At 40.0% G+C, this 27,160-nt stretch overlaps 1 protein-coding gene across 7 annotated transcripts in view; it reads left to right on the forward strand.

The window, feature by feature from the left end:
- Positions 1–27,160, forward strand: part of MAPK9 (mitogen-activated protein kinase 9) — a 68,134-nt gene that overhangs the window by 19,819 nt on the left and 21,155 nt on the right. For all 7 annotated transcript variants that reach the window (XM_005208371.5, XM_005208375.5, XM_005208370.5 and 4 more), the window contains exons 3-5: positions 7,869–7,998; positions 12,685–12,743; positions 15,665–15,803. In XM_005208371.5, coding sequence (XP_005208428.1) covers positions 7,869–7,998; positions 12,685–12,743; positions 15,665–15,803 — 328 coding nt within the window. The remainder of the gene's footprint in view (positions 1–7,868; positions 7,999–12,684; positions 12,744–15,664; positions 15,804–27,160) is intronic.

The following is a 27,160-nucleotide window of genomic DNA, read 5'->3' on the forward strand; positions in this document are numbered from 1 at the left end:
TTTTAAACTAGTCAATCTGTGGTAATTTGTTACAGCAACAACATGAAATGAATATATCTGTGTTCTTACATTTTTGAGAAATAAAATATCATAGTAGCAATAATGCATGGTTTATAAAAACTTGTTAATCATCTAAACCAGAGCTTTATAAAGACATAGGGACAGGTAAATTAAAGTGCAGGTACTGATATAAGATTAAATGGAGGAGCTGGGATCCAAGTAAAATATTTTGACTCCTAATTTTGAATTGTAAAAACAACTGTCTGATTTATCTGCTTCTATGTTTCTGTTGTTCATTAAAACTGTTAATAAAATAATTAGGAAGTTTTTATAATTATCATTTGCAGTATTTATAAAATTATTAGTAGAATTAAATAGTTACAAGTTCTATAGGAAAAATGTGTGCACATTTCTTTCATGTAAATTCCATTTTTTTTTCTCTCCGTCTAAAATCTCTAGCTGTTAATCAAAGCACTAGGGAGTATTTGTTTTACAAAACAATTCTATGAAGTGTTTAACCTCATTTTTTTTTTTTTTTGCTTTTTAAAAAAAATTTTAATTGAAGTATGGTTGGTTTACAGTGTTGTTAATGTTTGCTGGACAGCAACGTGGTTCGGTTGTATGTATAAATGCATTCCTTTTTAAACTATTCTTCTCCATTATGGTTTATCATGGAATATTGAATACAATCCCCTATGTGTAGAGTAGGACTTTGTTGTTTATCCATTCTATATGTAACAGTTTGCATCTGCTAACCCCACGCTCCATCCCTCCCCAGCCCCTCTCCCTCTCGGCAGCCACAAGTCTGTTCTCTGTGTTTGTGAGTCTGTTTCTGTTTCATAAATGTTCGTTTGTGTCATATTTTAGTTTCCACATATAAATGATATCACATGGTATTTGTCTTTCTCCTTTTGACTTACTTCACGTAGTATGTTAATCTCCAGTTCCATCCTTGTTGCTGCAAATGGCGTCGTTCCATTCTTTCTTTATGGTGGAATAGTGTTCCATTGTACTCTTGCCTGGAGAATCCCATGGACGGAGGAGCCTGGTGGGCTGCAGTCCTTGGGGTCGCGAAGAGTCGGATACGACTGAGTGACTTCACTTTCACTTTTCACTTTCATGCATTGGAGAAGGAAATGGCAACCCACTCCAGTGTTCTTGCCTGGAGAATCCCAGGGACGGGGACGCCTGGTGGGCTGCCGTCTATGGGGTCGCACAGAGTCAGACACGACTGAAGTGACTTAGCAGCAGCAGCAGCAGTGTTCCATTGTGCATATGTACCACATCTTCTTTATCCATTCATCTGTTGATGGACGCTCAGGTTGTGAATAATGCTGCTCTGAACATAGGAGTTACATATGTCTTTTTGAATTATAGTTTTGTCTGGATGTACGCCCAGGAGTGGGATTGCTGGATCATGTGGTAGCTCTACTTTTAGTTTTTTAAGGAAGCTCCATACTGTTTTCCATAGTGACTGCCCCAATTTATATTCCCACCAACAGTATAGAAGCGTTCTCTTTTCTCTACACCTTCTCCAGCATTTATTATTTATAGACTTTTTAATGATGACCATTCTGACTGGTGTGAGGTGGTACCTCATTGTAATTTTGGTTTGCATTTCTCTATTAATTAATGATGTTAAGCATCTTTTATGAAGTGTTTAACTTTCTTTTTTTAAAAAGTGTATACTATTAGATCTGAGAGTGCTTAGAAGTGACAGTTACAACCTTGACTTGAAATGGTTGGTGTAGCTTATTCGTTTTTGCTTCCTCTAGTTCTGTATAAGCATGAATGTTGGCCTGTTCTTATACTGTATTATTTTCTGTTAGTATATATAAATGAACATAATGCCCACAACAACATTTTTGTGATAAAGTAGATATATGATATAAGGCATAGGAACGCTGTGATTCAGGAGAATCGAGTTCTAAGTCCAGCTCAAATCCTCATAGCAGTAGTTCTTAGTTACCTTGGGCAAATCATTGTGTCTTTATGGACCTTAATAGTTATATCCCTAAAATAAATGTTTTGGAGCTTCTTATTTAAATTGGTGGACCAAACACCTAAACAAAGAGACCAGGAGGGCAGTAATCAGTGGATATGAAAGCACATTTAACAAGTTTCTGCAGACGAAATGAGAATAAGTAGATGAGACATTTGCCACAAAGAAGAGAACCTATCTATAGTAGAACTCAAGAGAGGTTATGGGTCTAGAGATGCCAGATACAGAAAACAAAGATGAAATGGGTGGCTGGAAATAGGGATGTTAATTAAACATGTGTCTGCAAAACAGTTTAGCTAGTTGTCTCCCAGCCTTCCCACCCCATCCCCATGCTCAGCATTTGCCCCTAGATAGTGAGTAAGTAAATGAAAAGTTATTGGGCTAGGATCTGGGAAAGGAGAAGCCTAGTCAGAGGAGCCCAGGATTTGGGGTGGTCTTGCCCTTGAGGGCATTTGAAAATTCTGGTATGGACAGCTGAGAGATTTGAGAGTCCTTTGGAGTGTCTTGTGGGGCTATAGGAGATAGGGATTGGAGTCCAGGGCCCTCTAAAGGGGCTTAGTGAACTTCCTTTGCTTTGAATTGGGTCCAGTAAAGGGCTGCATGCTAGAAATAAGAACAAACCAGAAAGTAACAGGCTCTTGCAGGCACAGCCGCTTAGCTTCACATCGTCCCATTTGCTGAACTCGAGGTGAGCCCAAATTGCTAGTGCTTCAAGGTCCAGCAGAAATAAATGTAAATTCTACCTGGAGGAAGACAGCATCATACTGGTTATCAAATTATTTCTAGATAGCAGACAGTTTTGCAAGTTCAAGATCCAGCACATAGTCAGAAATAACTAGTCACAGAAGGAGATTAGATGACATTCACAAAATCCAATACAAACAACAGAGAAAAGAAATAGATCCATAGGAGTTATTGGCCTTATTGGATCCAAACTTCCAAAGAGCTGTGGTGTTATGTTGATAAAAGACAGTATGAAAAATTTTGAGTGGGAATGAAAACTTTAAAAAACTAAATAGAAATTATGAACTCTTAAGATATAGTAATTGAATTATGAAGTTAATAGGTGGGTTTAAAAGCATATTATTAATAAGTACAACTGAGGAGAGAATTGTGATCTGGAAGATAGTTAAGGAGAAAAGTATCCAGAATGAAGGCTGGGGAGGCAGAATGGTAGAAACATGCAGAAGAGAAGCTGTGTTTGTTTTCTATTGCCACATGACAAATTGCCATAAACTTAGGGATGTAAAACAAAGCAACAACCATTTGTAATTTCATAGTTCTGTGTAGGTTACAAATCTGGGTGGGCTTCCCTGGGTTCTCTGCGTGGCATTTCACAAGGCTGAAATCAAGGTGTTACTGGACCAGGCTCTTCTCTGGAGGCTCTGGGGAAGAATCTGTTTTCAAGTGCATTCAGGGTTCTTGGCAGAACCTAGTTCCTTGCAGTGTAGGTCAGAGGTCTCTATTCCCTTATTGTCTGTCAGCCAGGGAGCACTCTGCTCCAATTCCTTCTCAAGACGGACCCCCCACGTCCATCTTGACGGCAATAATGTCATGTCTCGTCCTTCTCTGGATTCAGATCTCTCTGACTTTCCCCTCTTCCCAGCCAGCCAGAACAAACTTTGCTTCTAAAGATTCTTGTAATTGGATTAGTGCCCCCCCCCCCCACAAACCCCTTCCCTTGTGATCTCCCTTTTGTTGAAATAATATTTAGTCCCCTTATGGGGCAAAGGGTGAATATACCGCAAGAAAACCAAATCCCTAGAAATAGGCAGAACAAACCACTTTGGAAAACAATTTGGCATTCAGTTCAGTTCAGTTCAGTTGCTCAGTCGTGTCTGACTCTTTGTGACCCCATGAATTGCAGCACGCCAGGCCTCCCTGTCCATCACCAACTCCCGGAGTTCACTCAAATTCATGTCCATCGAGTCAGTGATGCCATCCAGCCATCTCATCTTCTGTCGTCCCCTTCTCCTCCTGCCCCCAATCCCTCCCAGCATCAGAGTCTTTTCCAATGAGTCAACTCTTCACATGAGGTGGCCAAAGTACTGGAGTTTCAGCTTTAGCATCATTCCTTCCAAAGAACATCCAGGACTGATCTCCTTTAGAATGGACTGGTTGGATCTCCTTGCAGTCCAAGGGACTCTCAAGAGTCTTCTCCAACACCACACTTCGGCGCTCAGCTTTCTTCATAGCCCAACTCTCACATCCATACATGACCACTGGAAAAACCATAGCCTTGACTAGATGGACCTTTGTTAGCAAAGTAATGTCTCTGCTTTTAAATTTGTTATCTAGGTTGGTCATAACTTTCCTTCCAAGGAGTAAGCGTCTTTTAATTTCATGGCTGCAGTCACCATCTGCAGTGATTTTGGGGCCCCCCAAAATAAAGTCTGACACTGTTTCCATTGTTTCCCCATCTATTTCCCATGAAGTGATGGGACCAGATGCCATGATCTTCGTTTTCTGAATTTTGAGCTTTAAGCCAACTTTTTCACTCTCCACTTTCACTTTCAACAAGAGGCTTTTGAGTTCCTCTTCACTTTCTGCCATAAGGGTGGTGTCATCTGCATATCTGAGGTTATTGACATTTCTCCTGGCAATCCTGATTCCAGCTTGTGCTTCCAGCCCAGCGTTTCTCATGATGTACTCTGCATATAAGTTAAATAAGCAGGGTGACAATATACAGCCTTGACGTCCTCCTTTTCCTATTTGGAACCAGTCTGTTGTTCCATGTCCAGTTCTAACTGTTGCTTTATCTACTAAAATAAAACATGCAGCCCCACTCTTAGCTATCTACTTATTAAAAATCCATGCATAGGGTACCCAGAACCATGTACAAGAATGTTTATGACCATTCTTTGTTTTTTGTAATTGCTTTGTAAACTGAAAACAACCAATATATCTATAAAAATTATGTCATATAATCATAATGAAGGAATGTTAGAGCAATGACACAGAATGAGCTATAGCTTCATACAACAATGGATGTATCTCACAAACACCATGTTGAGTGAAGGAAGTCAGACACAGTTTCAAAAACCAGGCAAAAATAAATGATGCAGGGTCTTAAAGATGCATGTTTAGCAGGTAAAAGCAAGGAAGTGATTCTCATAAAAGGCAGAAGTAGTTACCGTCTTTGGAGGGCAGTGGGAATAGTGATTAGTAGGAGACGTGACTAGGGGCTTTTGGGGGTGTTGACAAAGCATGAGTCTCTGTGATAAATCATGGAGATAAGGAACAAAAAGGGAAGCAAAAGAATGAATACCAGACAGGCACAAGCCTTCTGTGCATAACCAACAGCACTCAACTTTGGCAATCCTGAGAGAAAATTGATTTAAAACTTAGAAGATAAACTATCAATCAAGGGTAAAGGAAGAGTAAGATAATTTATCTTCCATGCACTTTTTTCCTGAAGAAATTCCCTTAGGATATATTCCAACCAGAAAGAGACTGTAAGAATGTATAACAAGTAACAGTGGAGGCCAGTGAAAAGAAATCCCAGGCTGATAGCTGCACATCAGGCGTTGAAACTTCAAGAAAAATGTCTTCCCCTCCAAATGGAATAGGTTCCAAACAATAGATAATTTGAGAAGGTAGGAAGTACTAGTGACAGGCTCTGGCGAGATATATTTGTCTTCTCTTAATAAGAAAAAAAAAAAAAGTTGATTAGAAACTTGTAGTAGAAAAGCTAGAAAAAGTCATGATTTAAGAAGGAAATAAATTTAAAGTAACATGAGGTTTGAGAACTGGTAGAATGTAGGAAGAGAATCCATTTAACCTTAATATTGGAAACAGTCTTGTTCTTTTGAGTGACAGAAAATCATGTGATCTCTGGAAATGAAATGTAATCCTTACCCTGCAAGTAGTAATGTTTACGTGTGCATACATACATACACTTCATATCTTGATTTTCAACTTTTAGACACATCCTACAGAAGAAACACAGAAGACCTAATTATAGAGACTGAAAGATGTGTTATCAAACTTGACCATTTAAGACAAATTTGGAGGGAAAGAGAGCTGGAAGTAAAAGAAGATGAAGTGTAATATTCTCATTTTACATACTGGGCAGCAAGAAATTCCTTTAAAAGTTGATGAAACAAGCTTAGGCGTGTTATTTAAAGTTACAGTGGTGACCAAGGAAAAAATTAAAAATAACATGAGAACAAAAAGCTATGAGGCATCCTTGGGGGTTTCAGATAAGTGACTAAATCCTCAGTTTTCATAATGGGGAGTAAATAAATAATTTCTAAAGTTGATAAATGAGGAAAGAGTGATAAAAGTATATTTTTGGAGTTGAGACGTGACTACAAGAAGTAAAGCCAGGAATAATTTAAGATAGCTTCTCCTGGAGTTGAAGCTAGGAGTGGGGAACGTGTGTCTGCTCAGGTAATTCAGAATTAGTTCATTTGTCTCATTGGACAAAAAATTCTTTGTCCAAAAAAAGATTTGTCTGTTTTTAAATTCTTAAGACTGAGATATATATGTGCTTCCCAGGTGGCTCACTGGTAAAGAATCTGCCTGCAATACAGAAGACTTGGGTTCACTCCCTGGGTCAAGAAGATCCCCTAGAGAAGGAAATGGCAACCCACTCCAGTTTTCTTGCCTGGGAAATCCCATGGACAGAGGAGCCTGGTGGGCTACAGTCCATGGGGTCACAAAGAGTTGGACACAACTCAGCAACTAAAACAGCAATTTTATGTATACACACACATACACGTATAAGTGTACAAATCACACACATATATTAATGATTTGTTTCACAGATTTAATTTTAACATTTTGTAATTCATATGAATATTATATTTGCATATGGGCATGTGATTTTACGTCTGTATACCTGTACACATAATGTGAACTGAGTTAAAGAAAAAACAATTTCAAAGTAACTTGACAGCTTTCCATTTTAAAAAGTTAAAATTGAATTGAGTTTCTTGGCAAACAGATTATTCACAGAAGTGAATAAGTGTAAACAGTGTGGTAAACTGAATAGAATAAATAGAAACAGTGTTTTAAATGGTGCTTAGGTTCTCAGATGGTCTTTAGCAGCTTTGAACCGCCAATGAAGAGCCAGAAGGTAACAGTAACAGCAACTGATGCCAGTGCTAGCTTGAAACTAGTACACAAAGTATTCAATTTTTCCTGTGTATTTTTTCTAGGAAAATGGATCGTAAATTTCAGCTGGGAGCTTGATATGCTAGAAACAGACCCTCTAGATTTTATTTCTTACCATAGTATTAATAATATGAAGAGGTATTTCTAGTAGAATTTTGTATATATAGCAATTGCTTATGTTAGGGATTTTGTATCTTGGGGATTTACCATGAGTTCAGATTTTGGCTTCTGCTTTCTTTTTAGATTCTTTCATCTAGGAAAAAAACACAATCAATCAAAAATTAGATTTATAATATTACATTCTTCTCAGGAGCTCAAACCATTTTCTCCACTGTGATATTCCAAAATATACTTATGTTTTATTTTGTGATACCAGTGAGTTTTTTCAACTTATTGACATATTTAAACTGAAGATTTTGTTTCCTGACCAGACGTATATGCTCTATAGTAAATTACCTGGTTCTGAAGATAGTAATCTCAACTAACATAATGAGATGTCAGTGTGCAAAGAGTTGCTGAATCCCATCCTAGCTGCAGCTGCCAGGTCAGTCCTACTGAAAGGAGTCAGTTCCTCCTGCACTGTTAGCCAGCTCACTTTGCTCTTCATGTGCATAAGTACCCCGAATGAAAGCAAGCAGATGTTTCCTTATTTGTTACTCAGTTAGATAACATATTGAATGTACATTCTGCATTGCTGTATTTTCCAGAATTATCCTAATGGGTTGCTTATTATATTTCTTAATTATAGTGCTGCTTTTGATACAGTTCTTGGGATAAATGTTGCAGTCAAGAAACTAAGCCGTCCTTTTCAGAATCAGACTCATGCAAAGAGAGCATATCGTGAACTTGTCCTCTTAAAATGTGTCAATCATAAAAATGTAAGTAATGTCTGTGTTTCCACTGTATACTTTAATGTCAATAATATGTGATAATCTTCCAGGTCTTTGAAGATACAATGAGTTTAGACCTAGAGTAAGCTAGTGATAAAAGTACTATTTAAATGTTTATATTTTATTGATAAAATTGTTAATCAACATTGGGGATATTGAGTCAACAAAAGGCATCGTGGTCCATAGGAATTTAGGTCACTCATTAGGAATGGGAATGTTCTTGTTACCATTTGGTTTTCCCTATTTCAGTGTGATAAAATGGCAAGAGTATTGACCTGACAAATTGAAAAATAGTTAAATACTTTTTAGGAAAACAGTGTTCTATAAGTAGCTTTTACATATTCATATTTATGGAAATAATTGTTATTAGATGATGCTTTATTCAAGGTAGTTCTACTTGGCACAGAAATCAAAGCCTTGTACATTGTAAGGAAAAAAAGTATATCTCTAGAAAATGAGGTACTCAGTCACGTTTCATGTTCTTTAGCTGATCCCTGAATATTATGTGGAACATGATTTTGATAGCCTTGCTATGTTAGAAGATTATAAGATGGTAAGCCTAGGAGGGGCTTTGGAGACCCCCTCCCATCTGACTTCTCTTTGTTGCAAAGTTGAGGGGATAAGTATCTTAAGATTACACTCAGCTCCATATGGCTCCTTTTGTTGTGACATTTCTGCTGGATTTTTCTGGTGTAGGGACAAAAAACTAAGATAATTTCAATCTTTTGAGTCTGTGATTTGAATTTGTTTTTAGTTTCTCCAATGCATGTTTTATTTGCTGTTCAGTTGCTAAGTCATGTCCAACTCTTTGCGACCTCATGGACTGCAGCACTCCAAGCTCCCCGGTCCTCCACTATCTCCCAAAGTTTGCTCAGATTCATGTCCATTGAGTCAGTGGTGCTGTCTGTCCATCTCTTCCTCTGCTTCTCCTTTTGCCTTCAGTCTTTCCCGGCATCAGGATCTTTTCCAATAAGTCAGCTCTTTGCATCAGGTGGCCAAAGTATTGGAGTTTCAGCATCAGTACTTCCAAGAAATATTCAGAGTTGATCTCCGTTAGGATTGACTGTCTCATCTCCTTGCAGTCCAAGGGGCTCTCAAGAATCTTCTCCAGCACAACAATGTGAAAGCATCAGTTCTTTGATGATAAGCCTTCTTTATAGTTGAACTCTCACATCTGTACATAACTACTGGAAAAACCATAGCTTTGACTTTATGGACCTTTGCTAACAAAGTGATGTCTCTGCTTTTTAATATGCAGGTTTTTGTGTCTAGGTTTGTCACAGCTTTCCTTCCAGGTAGCAAGCATCTTTTAATTTCATGGCTGCAGTCACCGTCTGTGGTGATTTTGGAGCCCAAGAAAAGAAAATCTGTCACTGATTCCATTTTTTCCCTATCTATTTGCCATGAAGTGATGGGACCAGATACCATGATCTTAGGGTTTTTTTTTTTAATGTTGAGTTGCATACCAGCTTTTTCACTCTCCTCTTTGACCCTCATTAAAAGGTTCTTTAGTTCCTCTTTACTTTCTGCTATTAGAGTGATATCATGGCATATCTGAAGTTCTTGATATTTCTCCCGGCAATCTTTATTCTAGCTTGTGATTCATCCAGCTCAGCATTTCACATGATGTTCTCTGCATATAAGCTAAATAAGCAGGGTGACAATATACATCCTTGTTATACTCCTTTCTCAATTTGGAACCAGTCTGTTGTTCCATGTACAGTTCTGTTGCTTCTTGACCTGCATACAGGTTTCTCAGGAGACAGGCAAGGTGGTCTGGTATTCCTATCTCTTTAAGAATTTTCCACAGTTTGTTGTGATCCACACAGTCAAAGGCTTTCACGTAGTCAATGAAGAAGTAGATGTTTTTCTGGAACTCCTTTGCTTTCTCCATTATCCATCAATCATGGCAATTTGATCTCTGGTTCCTCTTTGAAACCCAGCTTGTACATCTGGAAGTTCTCAGTTCATGTACTGCTGAAGCCTAGCTTGAAGGATTTTGAACATAACCTTGCTAGCATGTGAAATGAGCATAATTGTACAGTAGTTTGAACATTCTTTGGCATTGTCCTTCTTTGGGATTGGAATGAAAACTGACCTTTTAGAGTCCTGTGGTCATTGCTAAGTTTTCCATATTTGCTGCCATAATGAGTGCAGCTCTTTAACAGCATCATCTTTTAGGATTTGAAATAACTCAGCTGGAATTCTATCACTTCCACTAGCTTTGGTTGTAGTAGCTTCCTAAGGCCCACTTGACTTTACACTCCAGGATGTCCGGTGTCTGGTTCTGTGTATTCTTGCCATCTCTTCTGTTTCTGTTAGATCCTCACCATTTCTGTCCTTTATCATGCCCATCCTTGCATGAAATGTTCCCTCGATATCTCCAGTTTTCTTAAAAAGACCTCTAGTCTTTCCCATTCTATTGTTTTCCTCTATTTCTTTGCATTGTTCACTTAAGAAGGCCTTCTTATCTCTCCTTACTATTCTCTGGAACTCTGTATTCATTTGGGTATATCATAAAAACAAAAGTAAAAAAAATTTTCTTAAAAAAAATTATGGTGGAATGTTGCTAGATCTCATGTACATTAATGAACATAGATATAAACCATTTTTAAATAGCTACATAGTACAAATGCACAGTAATTCATTTAATCAATTGTTTATTATCAATTAAAATAAATTTATATTTTAAAAAATTAAAAAAATAAAACATAAAAAAAACACAAATATTTAGATTGTGTCTAATTTTTTACTACTATAAGCAGTGCTGCAGTGAACATCCTTATACAGGTGAATTCTTTGGCCAAGATTCTGGGTCCAAAAGTATGCACATTTCTGATTTTAATATATACTGACAAATTGACCTCAAGGAAGACTATCAGTTTTACACTTTCATTGAGTATCTGAGTATGGCTTTTATTTCAGAATACTCCAGAACTACATATTGTTGATTTTTTTTGTTTTACCTTACCAAACTGATAGATGACAAATGATACCTTATTTTTATTTGTGAGGTTGATTTTCTTTCCATATCTCTACCAGCCTTTTATTTTTATTTCTTGAGAGTTTGTTTTCCATGGCCTTTGTCCATTTTTCTCTAGGACTGTTGGTTTCTTTCAATGCAGGAGACGCAAGAGACTCAAGGGGGGGAAAAAAAACTGGATTCACACATCAGTCTTTACACCAAGATAAACTTAAAATGAAACAAAAACTTAAATCTAAGTCATGAAATCATGAAACATTAAAATATTTATAAACATATCCCTTGCCAATGCAGGAGATGCAAGAGACACAAGTTTAATCCCTGAGTTGGGAAGATCCCCTCAAGTAGGAAATGGCAACCCATTACAGTATTCTTGCCTAGGAAATCCTATGGACAGAGGAGCCTGGTGGGCTACAGTCCATGGGGTCGCAAAGAATCAGACATGACTGAGTGACTGAGCACACTTGTCTTATGCATTTAGAGAAGATCTTTGTATATTAAAGCTATCAATCCTCATGTCTTTTCCATTTGACCTAATTTGGGTTGTTTTTCAGAGAAGGCAATGGCAACCCACTCCAGTACTCTTGCTTGGAAAATCCCATGGACGGAGGAGCCTAGTAGGCTGCAGTCCATGGGATTGTGAAGAGTCGGACACGACTGAGCGACTTGACTTTCACTTTTCACTTCCATGCACTGAAGTAGGAAATGACAACCCACTTCAGTGTTCTTACCTGGAGAATCCCAGAGACGGCAGAGCCTGGTGGGCTGCCGTCTCTGGGATCGCACAGTCTCTGGGATCACACAGAGTCGGACACGACTGAAGTGACTTAGCAGCAGCAGCAACAGGTTGTTTTTGCCCTAGATTTTTGTCGTTGAATGTCATCAAGTCTTGTAGGTTTCTTGTCATTCTTAGAACAGACTTTTCTACACCAGAGTTGTCTGAATGTTTATCCATATTTTCATGTTTCATGGTTTCATGCCTTAGATTTAAGTTTTTGTTCCATTTTAAGTTTATCTTGGTATAAAGGTTAAAGTATGAATTCAGTTTTCTTTTTGCCCCTTGGCTATCCAGCCACTCCAATCTTCAGTCTTTTATACTGAATAATTCAACTTTCCCTCAGTCATTTGAAATGATTGAGGATGTGTTTTTAATGCTCAAGTAGCAGAATTCATTGTTTAACACTGGAGTACCAGGACCAAAGCCTGCGATGGGGTCAGTTTTTGAACCCTCTTTAGGTAAATACATAATACTGTGAGGCATTTCATCTTTATTGTACCAAAATATAAGCTTAGCCCTCATATTTCAAAACTTTCTTGAAATTTGCACATTGTATTTAAGTTTTCAGAGTTAACATATTGCTTTATTTAGTGTTTTTCTACTTATAATTGATACTTTTTTATGTTCAAAGCTGGAAAGCATTATGTGTCAAAATTCTGTAATAATAAGTTACCAGGGACACATAAAAGTGATTTGATTAAAAGTGCATCTTATTTCCAAGGCGAGAATCCTAATCATTTAACTTTTGAAATGCTGTATGATAGAATATTCTGGTAAAAGCAGTAACAATAATAAAATTTCAAAGCTCTGCTGTGATTTTTTTCCTAGTTTTTAATACATTTTAATGTTAAACTTAATTTTTATAGTCAAGTAGACTTGTTTGACATACTGAGGTTTAATTTTCTCTTTTCAGATAATTAGTTTGTTAAATGTGTTTACACCACAAAAAACTCTAGAAGAATTTCAAGATGTGTAAGTATAATTTTTATTCAGTAATACACTGTGCATGAAAGACTGAGAATTTAAGAGAACATGACTGCTTTTTTTAACTTAGGAAATGCAGACAACATAATACATTTTAAAATGATATCTTAGCCACTTTTCACTATGAAATAGAAATAGTAAGGAAAACAAATAATAATATTTGTGCCTATGGACTTCTCAGGTGGCTCTAGTCATAAAGAATCCGCCCACCAATGTAGGAGACGTAAGAGATCCTGGTTCCATCCCTGAGTGGGGAAGACGCCCTGGAGAAGGGCATGGCAACCCAGTCCAGTATTCTTGCTTGGAGAATCCCTCGGACAGAGGAGCCAGGCAGGCTACAGTCCACAGGGTTGCAAAGAGTCAGACACTACTGAAGCAACTTAGCATACACGTGCTTATCCCTAGACAGTTATCATTTTTACAACACATAAAGGATGACTGAAAGTGGATTCCTTGGAGAAGACAGTGCCATTAATGCTGCTGATTTGCTTTACTGAAATATAAAATGTTTTTCTCTAGTCCCCTAAAATCCAGGATTGTAGGGTTTAGGGATTTATGGTTGTTATATGAAATGGGTAAGTGACTAAATATTGTATGTTTTCCAAAATCTGAAATAGAATTGTTTTACTAACAATGAAATGAAATATTAATTTATTATTTAGATATAATGCACAACTTTATCTTAAATTTATTGGTTTATTCATTCAACAAATATTTGACTGCTAGAAATTCCCTGGCAGTCCAGTGGTTAGGATGCCATGCTTTCAGTTGCACAGCCAAAAGGAAAATTTGATTGCCAGCTGTGTGCTAAGCACTCTCTTGAACTTGACATACTTAGTGACCAAAACAGGCAAAAATTCCTTTCATTATTTAAGAATTGTGGATGATCATATTTCCTCCTAGAGCTTGAAGGAAAACCAGGGAAGATAATCAACATAACAAATAGGGAAATTATGTCATTCATTAGAATGTGGCAAATGTGGAAGAAACGAAGCTGAGTGAGGGATCAGAAGTGCTGGGGTTTAGGAGTCAGGCTGCAGTTTTAAGTAGGATAGTTAGGGAAGGACCTCATGGGATTGGTGACATTTGAAGAAGCCTTGAAGGAAATGAGGGGGTTAGTCCTACAGATATTTTGAGAAAGGTAGTATCAAGATAGAAGGAATGGGCTTCCCTGGTGAGTCAGTGCTAAAGAATCTACCTGCCAGTGCAGGAAGCAGGGGTTCAGTCCCTGATCCAGGAAGATCCCTCATGCCACGGAGCAACTAAGCCCGTGTGCCACAACTGCTGAGCCGGCTCTCTAATACTTGGGAGCCACAGCTACTGAGCCCAAGTGCTGCAGCTACTGAAGCCCACAAGTCATAGAAGCCGTGTTCCACAAGAGGAGAAGCCACTGCATTGAAAAGCCCACGCGCTGTAGCAAGAGAGTACCTGCTGCTTGCCGCAACTGGGGAAAACCTGTGCATCAGTGAAGATCCAGCACAGCCAAAATTAAAATAAATGCAGTTATATTTTTAAAAGATAGAAGGAACAAGCAGCATCAAGGAGCAGACATGGGAGTGTGCCTGCTGTGTGCTCTTGAAGAGCAAGAGCCTGTTTGGCTGGATCGAAGGAAGCAGAGGAAAGTAGAAGAGATCGGCTCAAAGAAGTGGCAGGGCCGACACTGCTGGGCCTCTCGGCCGTTGTAAGGACTTCCCTTCTCAAGTAAGACTTTCAGTAGAAGACTGAGTGTATCTAACTTACATTTTAAAACAATAACTTGGTTTCTGGACTGAGAATCCACTGTATGGGGTGGAACACAGAAGACCAGTCAGGAGGCTACTGCAGTAGTTCAGGTGAGAGATTATTGTGGCTACATTTAGACCAAAGGGGTGATAGTGATGGTAAAGGCATGAGATTGGATGTCGACACTGTTTTGAAGATAGAACCCCAGTGCTTGCTCTTAGAGAGGCTTTGAGAGAGGCTCTGTGTGGTTTGAGAGAAGGAGTTGCTGAGAACAACATTTGGAATTTTGGCTCAGGTGCTCACCAGAAGGATAAAAGTTCTCTCAACTGAGATGAGGAAAGCTACAGGAAGAACAGATTTGGGGGTGGCGTAGAATCAGGAGCTCAGTTTTAGACAGGGAGTCTATTGGGCACCCAAACTGATCTGTGAAGCAGTCATTTAGATAAGTGAGCCTGGAGTTCAGGTGGGATGTCTGGGTTGAATGTATTAATTTGAGAGTTGACAGTCTATAGATGGTATTTAAAGCCTTGAGATCAGAAACCAGAGAAGATCGTCGTGACTATGAGTACAGTAGAGAAAAGAAGGCCAGGAACAGGTGCTGGCCTGTTCTTCTTACTCCAACAGTAAGAAGCCAGTGGTAAGAGAAAGTCATGGTCAGCCAGGATTGTAGGACTAGCCACTGGGTTTAGCAACACGGAGGTGTCAGGAACCTTTAAGACAGTTTCAGCGAAGTGGTAGGGGCAAAAGCCTAATTAAAGTGAGATTAAGGAAAAATGGGAGAAAAAAATTGAAGATGATGAGTGTAGATACCTCTTTGGGGAGTTTTGCTTGCAGGAAGACCAAAAATACAGGATCGTAGCTGGTAGGGGAGGTAAGGTCAAAAGTTTTCTTAAGATGCAAGCAGTAACGGCATGGTTTCTGTATTGGTAAGAATGACCCAGTAGCAAAAAATTTTAAATATAGGAGACTTTGCATGTTGGAGATTCTATTTACTATGATATAAAAATTGCTTCTTTTCAAGATAGCTTATAAATCAAGATACCTAATGAAAGCAAGTTATCTTTTTACTTTAGCCAGTACAGTGATTAGGTATGAAGTTATTTCTTTTTTATAAAGATTCTGATTTGATACCATGAAGGAATTTGGATAATTTTCATGTGTACATGGCTGATCATTTATTTCCTCAGGTATTTGGTTATGGAATTAATGGATGCTAACTTATGTCAGGTTATTCACATGGAGCTGGACCATGAAAGAATGTCCTACCTTCTTTACCAGATGCTCTGTGGTATTAAACATCTACATTCAGCTGGTATAATTCATAGAGTAAGTAGTGATACTGTGTTGGTTTTTTTCCTTTTAATCAAAATCATTTTGTTATTGTAATCTTCAGATACAAAAAAACATTTTTAAAAAATTTGTCAATGTTGAAAATCCAAATAAACTTTGGGATCATGTTACTTTCTCAAAGACTGTTGAGATTAGAAGACATTTGTGGAATGCCTGATTTGCCTGGGCCCATCTGAGCCACCCTGGGTGCAGATATGAGCCAGCTGCCCAGACTCATATACAGAAAAATGCTTCTTTTTTTTTTTTTTTTTTTTAAGTTTTTATTTGGAAATAATGTAAAACTTAGAGAAAAATTGTAAGAATAGGACAAAGAACTTCCAAATACTATTTACCCAGATATCCCTGGTGTTAACAGTTTTGTCATACTTGAAATCTTATTTTTAGTGCAAAGAATTTGAATTTGGGGTGGGGGAAAGTTAAAGGCCAAGTAGTATATGATACAGTTGCTCTAGAAGTTTTATATGAATTATTGCCCAAGTATTCATTTCTTACACTGTAAAATTCTACCACTCCAGCATCCGAACCATACCAGTAGGAACTCTTGGAAAGGCTCCAGGCAAACCTCTTGGCTAGGCCAAGGCTGGAATTTGAATGGTGGTGTTGCCTGTCAGGGAGTACATATTTAAAAACCAGAGAGATGTTCTCTAAGCTGGTTTTATGAGCTTTCGTTATTTTTTGATCTGTACCGCTGTGTAAACAGATCATGATAAAGTTTTTGTTTGTTTCTTTGTTGTTTCTTGTTTTTTTTTTAGCAACTGAAGTGTTGAGTGAGGCTAGAGGCAGAGATAATAATAGTTTTATTGAAAGCATTCTTAGCATTCCTTAAATAATTACTATATTGATTTTGTTGACTGTCTTTTGATACTATGTTTCAATAACAACAAAAAGTTGTATTTTCTGTGAACTAAAGTCTGTGGGGGGAAGAAGTGAGATAAGAACAATGAAACCTTTTCATACAAAAAAGAACAGAGAGATTTTTGATGGTATAGTAGTAGTAATTCTTTTGAATCTGTTGAGTGGTTCCATCACAGCCACTGAACAGAAGCCTAACACAGTAGCAGAGCCCACAGTTCAGAGAGGGCCAAACCCTTGCCCCTTGTGAACATGAGGCCTGAGGCCTGAGTGAGGTCTGCCACCTGAGACCAGCCCTGGCCCTCCCACTGACTACTGGGGGCCTGCCGCAAAGACTCCTGGCCAGTCTTCAGCCTTTGCTGCTGCCATGTGGTCAGTTAAAATAATATAAATTCAGTTGATGAATTTGCTTTAAAAATAGTGACACTAGTCATTTTAATTAAAAATGAAGATTTCCTAGCATACCATTCTATTTCTTTTCCTGAAACATTCACAGACCTTTATACAAATTAAGGCAGTCTTAATTTCTCTTAAATACATATTGTATTAAAGTCTTGCCTGAGAATAAGTTCTCAGATAATTAGGCTTCATTATTGTTAAGCTTTATTAATTTTGCACAAGCAAACCGTTTGTCTTGCTTGTGTCTCCCCCCTTGGGCCCAGACATACATGGGGAAGCAGTGTCCTCTTGTTTCAGGGGTGCCTTGTAAGAGCTGTAGCATACATGTGCCTGTGTTAGGTGATGTTTGGTCCTTGCAGTGTAGGCCCACACCTGCAGACCAGAAAGTCGCATAGGGTCAAGGAAGTTTTTGGTTTGCCCAGCATGATTTCGCCAACCACATCTCCATCCTATTCATCTCCCCACTGGCTCTCCCTCCCCTTGTTTTACGCCATCCTGCTCACACGTCAGTAGGACTGCAGACTTGGTGTTTGCTTGAAACCATCACATGCACATTGTGGGGAAGGTGGATAAGGCCCCTGTTTGCACACCCGCCCCTCCTCCAGGTCCTGAGAGGTGAACAACCACAGTTACCCTTTAGTGTGTTAATGGTTTCCTGCGAACTTTTCCTGTCCTTTTTCTCTGTATACAATACCATAGATGGAGAAGGAAGTGGCAACCCACTCCAGTATTCTTGCCCGGAGAATCCAGTGGACAGAGGGGCCTGGTGGGCTGCTGTCCGTTGGGTCACACAGAGTTGGACCCGACTGAAGCGCCTTAGCATGCATGCATGCATGCATTGAAGAAGGAAATGGCAACTCACTCCAGTATTCTTCCCTGGAGAATCCTATGGACAGAAGAGCCTGGCGGGCTGCCGTCTATGGGGTCGCAAAGAGTCAGGCACGACTGAAACAACTTAGCAGCAGCAGCAGCATATAGACAAAATGTGTTCCACTGGAGAAGGGAATGGCAAACCACTTCAGTATTCTTGCCTTGAGAACCCCATGAACAGTATGAAAAGGCAAAAAGATAGGACACTGAAAGATGAACTCCCCAGGTCGCTGTGCGTGTGTATTAGTTCCTTAGTCATGTCCGACTCTTTGCAACCCCATAGACTGCAGCCCACCAGGCCTCTCCATCCATGGGATTCTCCAGGCAAGAACACTGGAGTGGGTTGCCATTTTCTTCTCCAAAAGGAACTATAGAAAGAAAGTGAAGTCACTCAGTGGTGTCCGACTCTTTGTGACCCCACGGACTGCAGCCCACCAGGCTCCTACATCCGTGGAATTTTCCAGGCAAGAGTACTGGAGTGGGTTGCCATTTCCTTCTCTGCCCCAGGTCAGTAGGTGCCCAATATGCTACCAGAGATCAGTGGAGAAATAACTCCAGAAAGAATGAAGAGATGGAGCCAAAGCAAAAACAACACCCAGTTGTGGGTGTGACTGGTGATAGAAGCAAGGTCCGATACTGTAAAGAGCAATATTGCGTAGGAACCTGGACTGTTAGGTCCATGAATCAAGGCAAACTGGAAGTGGTCACACAGGAGATGGCAAGAGTGAACATCGACATTTTAGGAATCAGTGAATTAAAATGGACTGGAATGGGTGAAATTAACTCAGATGACCATTATATTTACTACTATGGGCAAGAATCCCTTAGAAGAAATGGAGTAGCCATCATAGCCAACAAAAGAGTCCGAAATGCAGTACTTGGATGCAGTCTCAAAAACAACAGAATGATCTGTTCATTTCCAAGGCAAACCATTCAGTGTCACAGTAATCCAAGTCTATAACCCCGACCAGTAACGCTGAAGAAGCTGAAGTTGAATGGTTCTATGAAGACCTACAAGACCTTCTAGAAATAGCATCCAAAAAAGATGTCCTTTTCATTATAAGGGACTGGAATGCAAAAGTAGGAAGTCAAGAAACACCTGGAATAACAGGCAAATTTGGCCCTGGAGTGCAAAACGAAGCAAGGCAAAGGCTAACAGAGTGTTGTCAAGAGAACACACTGGTCATAGAAAACACCCTCTTCCAACAACACAAGAGAAGACTCTACACATGGACATCACCAGATGGTCAACACCAAACTCAAATTGATTATATTCTCTGCAGCCAAAGATGAAGAAGCTCTATACAGCCAGCAAAAACAAGACTGGGAGCTGATTGTGGCTCAGATCATGAATTACTTATTGCCAAATTCAGACTGAAATTGAAGAAAGTAAGGAAAATCACTAAACCATTCAGGTATGACCTAAATCAAATCCCTAACGATTATACAGTGAAAGTGAGAAATAGATTTAAGGGACTAGATCTGATAGAGTGCCTGATGAACTATGGATGGAGGTTCATGACATTTAACAGGAGACAGGGAGCAAGACCATCCCCAAGAAAAAGAAATGCAAAAAAGCAAAATGGCTGTCTGAGGAGGCCTTACAAATAGCTGTAAAAAGAAGAGGAGCAAAAAGCAAAGGAGAAAAGGAAAGATATAAGCATATGAATACAGAGTTCCAAAGAATAGCAAGGAGAGATAAGAAAGCCTTCCTCAGTGATCAATGCAAAGAAATAGAGGAAACCAATAAAATGGGAAAGACTAGAGATCTCTTCAAGAAAATTAGAGATACCAAGGGAACATTTCATGCAAAGATGGGCTCAATAAAGGACAGAAATGATATGGACCTAACAGGAGAAGATATTAAGAAGAGATGGCAAAAATACACAGAAGAACTGTATAAAAAAGATCTTCACAACCCAGATAATCATGATGGTGTGATCACTCACCTAGAGCCAGACATCCTGGAATGGGAAGTCAAGTGGGCCTTAGGAAGCATCACTACGAACAAAGCTAGTGGAGGTGATGGAATTCCAGTTGAGCTATTTCAAATCCTAAAAGATGATGCTGTGAAAGTGCTGCACTTAATATGCCAGCAAATTTGGAAAATTCAGCAGTGGCCACAAGACTGGGAAAGGTCTGTTTTCATTACAGTCTCAAAGAAAGCCAATGCTACAGAATGCTCAAACTACTGCACAATTGCGCTCATCTCACATGATAGTAAAGTAATGCTCAAAATTCTCCAAGCCAGACTTCAACAGTACATGAACCATGAACTTCCAGATGTTCAAGCTAGTTTTAGAAAAGGCAGAGGAACCAGAGATCAAATTGCCAACATCCATTGGATCATGGAAAAAGCAAGAGAGTTCCAGCAAAACATCTATTTCTGCTTTATTGACTATGCCAAAGCCTTTGACTGTGTGGCTCACAATAAACTGTGGAAAATTCTGAAAGAGATGGGAATACCAGACCACCTGACCTGCCTCTTGAGAAATCTGTATGCGGGTCAGAAAACAACAGTTAGAACTGGACATGGAACAACAGACTGGTTCCAAATAGGAAAAGGAGGACGTCAAGGCTGTATATTGTCACCCTGCTTATTTAACTTATATGCAGAGTACATCATGAGAAACGGTAGCCTGGAAGAAGCACAAGCTGGAATCAAGATTGCCAGGAGAAATATCAATAACCTCAGATATGCAGATGACACCACCCTACGGCAGAAAGCCCAAGAAGAACTAAGGAGCGTCTTGATGAAAGTGAAAGAGGAGAGTATAAAAGTTGGCTTAAGCTCAACATTCAGAAAACAAAGATCATGGCATCCAGTCCCATCACTTCATGGCAAATAGATGGAGAAACAGTGGAAACAGTAGCAGACTTTATTTTCTTGGGTTCCAGAATCACTGCAGATGGTGACTGCAGCCGTGAAATTAAAAGACGCTTACTCTTTGAAAGAAAAGTTATGCCCAACCTAGACAGAATATTAAAAAAGCAGAGACATTACTTTGCCAACAAAGGTCTCTCTAGTCAAGGTTATGGTTTTTCCAGTAGTCATGCATGCATGTGAGAGTTGGACTATAAAGAAAGCTGAGTGCCAAAAAATTAATGCTTTTGAACTGTGGTGTTGGAGAAGACTCTTGAGAGTCCCTTGGACTGCAAGGAGATCAAACCAGTCAATCCTAAAGGAGATCAACCCTGAATATTGATTGGAAGGACTGATACTGAAGCTGAAACTCCAATACTTTGGCTACCTGATGCAAAGAGCTGATTCACTTGAAAAGACCCTGATGCTGGGAAAGATTGAAGGCAGGAGGAGAAGGGGACGACAGAGGATGAGATGGTTGGATGGCATCACCATCCAACCAATGGACATGAGTTTGGGTAAGCTCCCAGAGTTGGTGATGGACAGGGTGGCCTGGCATGCTGCAGTCCACGGGGTTGCAAAGAGCTGGACACAGCTGAGCGACTGAACTGAACTGAACTGATACCATAGGCATAGATATACACGTTCAGTTTTGCTTACTAAGATATTTTCATAATAAACATAGAATTTAATTACTTGAAAAATAAAACAGCCATAATCCTACCACTTTTTTGTTGTATAATTAAAAACAAAGGGAAAGGAAAGTCCCCCAGCCCTCCATTGTCACCTGGAGGAGGCCACTGATGGCATTTGGGTTTTTTCTTCCTGCCTTTACACTGATACATCTTCTTACTTATGTAATACCAGTATATCTGTTTATACTTATGTCCTTTATAACTTATATTTTTAAAAAATAGGGTCATCTTGTACATGATTGTTCTGCAACTTGCTGAATGAGTTGGTCAGTCTGGTTTTTTTTTTATTTTTATCAAGGATAACTTATTAAAAAGGTACCCCCACCTCCTCCCTCCTATTTCTCTCTCCCCAGCAGCACTCATTCAGTTCTTCTAGCTGTTATTTTGGTGTTTATATCTTGAAACAATATGATTAGATCTCTATTTGTTGATCTCTCTTCAGTTTGGAACATAAGGTACTGATTTAGCTCTCTCTCACTCCCCTGTCCTCCCAATTAGTTACAGTATAATTGGTTTAGATCAGATGTCAGTTTTACATCATCAGGACCTATAAACACTTTTCACAGTTAAGCTTACATTTATACCATGATTTTATTTCTTTTCCTTTCAAATTTTTGTCCCTAGGGTTAACAACACTTGTCTTTCACTTGTTAGAATTGTGGCCTTTGTTGTTTGTTTGAAGGAGGAAGCAGATTTCCGTGTCTTTACTGCTAATTAAACCCTACGCTTTCTGCCAGGTGTCTAAGTGATCTCTTACTGCAGATGGCTTAACTGTTTCATTGGTTTGATCGTCTTGTGGAACCTCAACCCTGCTCACATCTGGACTGGCCACCCCCATACCTGATACCGAGGCCTTATCCTGGCCTTGCCCCAGCATTTTCCTGAGGGTTTCCTTCACCTCTCTCTGCTTCCTGACCCCCATCTCTCCTTTTTTTTGGTAGGACCTGTCCTCCAATAGCTTCCCCAAAAGTGGTGCCTGGAAAGTAAAGTTTTTAAGTCTCAGATATCTGAAACTCTTCTTCTGCCCTATTGCATGATTAGTGATTTGGTTGGATATGAAATCCTTGGTTATAAGTCAGTTGCCCCTGAGGTATGAGTACTGTACCGTTGTGGTGCAGTGCTGTATGGCTTTTGAACTTTCTGGTGCTATTCTTATTACAGATCCTTTGCAGATGCCCTGGTTTGGGTTTTGTTTTTATCTCTGAAAACATCTTTTAAAGTTTATTTCTTGTATTCTGAAATGTTATGGTGATATGCCATCATATGGAAATTTTTTTCATTAATTGTGGTGGGCACTTCAGTCTGGAAGGACATGCCATTAGAGTTCTGGGAACTTTGTATTATTTCTTTCAGAATAGAAATGTGTTCTTTATTCTGTCTTTCTCTGAAGTACCAGTAAGTTGGAGCTCTTTCTTATCTTTAAAAGTTCCTTTTTATAGCATTTTCTTCTTTTTTTTAATTGGAATATGATTGATTTACAATATTGTGTTAGTTTCAGGTGTACAGCCTAGTGATTTAGTATTTTTGGAGATTATATTCTATCATAGGTTGTTATAAGATAATGGTGTAATTCCTTGAGCTGTATAGTATATCCTTGTTGCTTCCTTTATATATCTTCCTAATATGTGCTAGTTTTATCTGTTAATCTCAAACCCCTAAATTGTCCCTCCCCAATTCCCTCTCCCTTTTGTTAACCACAAATTTGTTTTCTATATCTGTGAGTCTGTTTCTATTTTGTATATACATTTATGTGTATCATTTTTTAGATTCCAAGTGATTGATATCATATAGTATTTGTCTTTCTCTGACTCATTTCACTAAACATAATATGCTCTAGGTCCATTTACATTGCTGCAAATGGCAATATTTCATTCGTTTTTACGACTGAGTAATATTCCATTTTATATATATATATGCTTAGTCAATCGGTCATGTCCACCTCTTTGCGACCCTTTGGACTGTAGCCACCAGGCTCCTCTGTCCATGGGATTTTTCAGGCACAAATACTGCAGTGGTTTGCCATTTTTCTCATCCAGGGGATCTTCCCAACCCAGGGATTGAACCCACATCTCCTGTATTGCAGGCAGATTATTTACCTGCTGAGCCATCACAGAGGCCTATATATGTATATATACACACACACACACACACACACATACATACAATCATACAACACATCTTCTTATTCAGTCGTATTATTAGGCACTTACTTGGGTTGCTTTCATGTCTTGGCTGTGGGAAATAGCATTTTTTTCTTGGCATGAAGGCACTGTCATCTCTACAAGGCTAGAATTTCTTTGAATTTTTTTTCTATTAAATGATAGTTTTACTGTTACAGAATTGTGTTATTTTCTGTTGATCAATCATGATACAATAGTTACATAATCACAATAATAAAAGATGTTTATCAGTTTTCATAATCAATATCCAGACCAAAAAAAAGATAATTACAATTGCAAGCCATAATAGAGACATGATTAACCTAAACAATGTAAGATAATTACATACAATTTGGAGGGGTTAAGTAATGTGGTAAGTGAAAGTGCATACACGCACATGTTTTCATCTACCCAGCTGGTCTGTGTGTTTTGGTTGGTTCATTTAATCCATTCACATTTAAGGTAATTTTCAATATGTATGTCTATATAGTCAAAACTATGGTTTCTCCAGTAGTCATATATGAATGTGAGAGTTGGACCATAAAGAAAGCTGAGCGCCGAAGAATTGATGCTTTTGAACTGTGGTGTTGGTGTTGGAGAAGACTCTTGAAGAGTCCCTTGGACTGCAAGGAGGTCAAACCAGTCAATCCTAAAAGAAATCAACCCTGAATATTGATTGGAAGGATTGATACTGAAGCTGAAGCTTCAGTACTTTGGCACCTGATGTGAAGAGCTGAATCATTGGGAAAGACCCTGATGCTGGGAAAGATTGAAGGCAGGAGGAGAAGGGGATGACAGAGGATGAGATAGTTGGATAGCATCACCGACTCGACAGACGTGAGTTTGAGCAAGCTCTGGGAGTTAGTGATGAACAGGGAAGCCTGGCGTGCTGCAGTTGGACACAATTGAGCAACTGAACTGACTGATGAGAAGTGAAGAAAGAACCAAGATCTTCTGTGGGGATCTGAGAGGTCTGCCTTTACCTTCCTGCGAACCTTCCCCCCCCACCCCCATCCCCTGAAAATCCCTCAGCATCCTGCTCCCTACCCCATCCTGCCTTCTGCAGTACTTGTCATTCAATTCCGCAGCCCTTTCCAGAGTTGTGGTCCACATTATCTCACTGTGGGCCACTCACTGAGGTTGGGATTACTCCACTTGGCCAAGTTGTTTATTCCTGTGTGCTGACTTCCATCCCCATAGAGCATATGAGGTTTTTCACTGAAGGCATTAGTGTGCCATGATGGCATTAGACATGCAGGAGATGCAGGGAGAAGGCCTCTGAGGAAGAACAGAAGGAGGGAGTCAGAGGAGGTGGGAAAGCTGGCGGGGGACAGCACAGTCTGACCCCTTGGCATAGAGAGGGTGTGAAAAAGGGTTGGAAGCTGTCTGTTAGAGGAATCCAGTATCTCATAGGAAAGGACCTCCTTCTCCATATGCAGTTGCTGGCCAAGAGCCGCTGCGGGACTTATGGCCTTGCCGTGAGCGGAGGGGAGGCTTAGGGCACGTCGGGGGGTCTGTCAGTTGCACTCCCACAGGAGAGAGACAGACAGGCATTTTCACGGCTACCACTGTCCACCCCTGTCCTTCTCAGCTCTGCTTCTGCACACAGGTCAAGAGCAGGGTCCTCGTGAGCCTCCCTTCCTGAGGGGAAGAGACAAACCATAGTCCCTTTCACCAGGTGGTTGATCTCGGAGCCACAGCAGGTCATCATTCTCTGCACTGTTCATTCCTCAAGTGTACGAGTCTGGTGGTCCAAAACGGACCCTGTGGTCCATGCAGCAGTCATCTTCCCAGTCCTCAAGTATGTGACTGGAACTGATACACTCGACAGTTGATACTCCTGGCAGATTGACCCCTGCGTTTGTTCTTTGGTCTGGAGTTGAGTTATCTTGATTGGCAAAGCCAAGTGGAAACGTGAAACTGCCGTCCCCAAGATAGTACATCAAAAACGGTATTGAACTCGGAGATGGGGGAGAATGGAGGAGATTACCGCCACCATTAGAACCTAAAAATGTCAGGGTGGTGGTCCCTCCTAGCTCAGTTTAATTCACTAGTCCAGCCCTTGAAGAAACTAGATGGATGCTAGAGAATGTCGACCACCGAGACTTAGCTGACCAGGGGTCCTGATTGTAGCTGCTGTACTGGACACGGTGTTGTTGCCAGAGCAGATTAATAAGGCCTTAGGTGTGTCATATAGTCATTGATTAGGCAAATGCATTCTCCCATACTGATTAGATAAGAGGATCAGAAACCATGTGAGACGGACACCAGTCTTTCACAGTTTTGCCCCAGGCCTGTGTCATAATATAGTTGGAAGAGATCTCCATTTATTAGCTGGCCTCCATGACCACCCCCTACCACCAGCTGGGGGAGGCATGATGATGTTGTTTTGAGTCTTTGACTTTCAGTGTCCACTTAGAACTTATGTCTAATACTTCTCCAAACGTCTGCTTCAGCTCCTGTCCCCAGATACAATCATCCGAGTAAGCGGTCATAGGTACATGTGAGGAAGTCAAGTCGGTGGACAGTTGTTAAACTTCTTCAGTCAGCGGGTTCTAGATGGAGAGCTGATGAGGGATGATGACACCCTCGGCCTCAACTCCTCTGCTCCTGCCCTTATCTGGTTACAGGTGTTTCGTATACCCTTGTTGGCTGCTGCAGGGGTGCCTCCCCATACTCTGTGCGTCAAGCCCCCAGATTTAGGTCTCATTTGTATTTTACTGTGTATTTCTTGTTTTCCTTCTTTGGGATGGTTTTCAGGATTTGAAGGGGCAGAATCGTCTTTACTCTGCCATCTTCAAACTATAAGTCCACTTCCTTTGTGGAAAGCTGCTTCTGGTTGTGTGTGGAGACTGATGGGGCCGTGTGTGTGGGGAACCCTCAGAAGCCCCGGGACCTCTTTAGGCACCTTCCCTTGCCTCCCAACACGGCCACCTCTACCATTCCGGCCAGGATAAAATCCACACCTCTCCACAGCTTGATCCACAGGTTTGCATTTGAGTATCATAGTTGTCCAGTAGATGGCAGTAAAGTCCGTCTTTACTTGGATGGCAGTCAGTCCAACAAAATCGGTGCGAGAGGACACTCTTCTGACAGGTAGACGTGGCTGTCATGGGCATGTTTTCTAACCACACAGCAGTTCACCAGGCTGGATGACACTACTCTGATCATCCTCGTTCGTGTGGCTGTGTTAGTTCAAGGCCAGGCTGGATTTCAGGGACTGCTGGGTGGTCAAGTATGTTGTTAAGTCATATCGCTAAGTCATGTCCAGCTCTTTGCAAGCCCGTGGACTATAGCACGCCAGGTTCCTCTGTCCTCCACTATCTCCTCGAGTTTGCTCAAATTCATGTGCATTGAATCAGTGGTGCTATCTAACCATCTCTTCCTGTACCACCCCCTTCTTTTGTTTTCAGGCTTTCCGAGCATCAGGATCTTTTCCAGTGAGTCAGCTCTTTGCATCAGGTGTCCAAAGTATTGGAGCTTCACCTTCAAAAT

Source organism: Bos taurus, chromosome 7 (genome assembly GCF_002263795.3).
Source record: "Bos taurus isolate L1 Dominette 01449 registration number 42190680 breed Hereford chromosome 7, ARS-UCD2.0, whole genome shotgun sequence".
Classification (NCBI taxonomy): Eukaryota; Metazoa; Chordata; class Mammalia; order Artiodactyla; family Bovidae; genus Bos; species Bos taurus.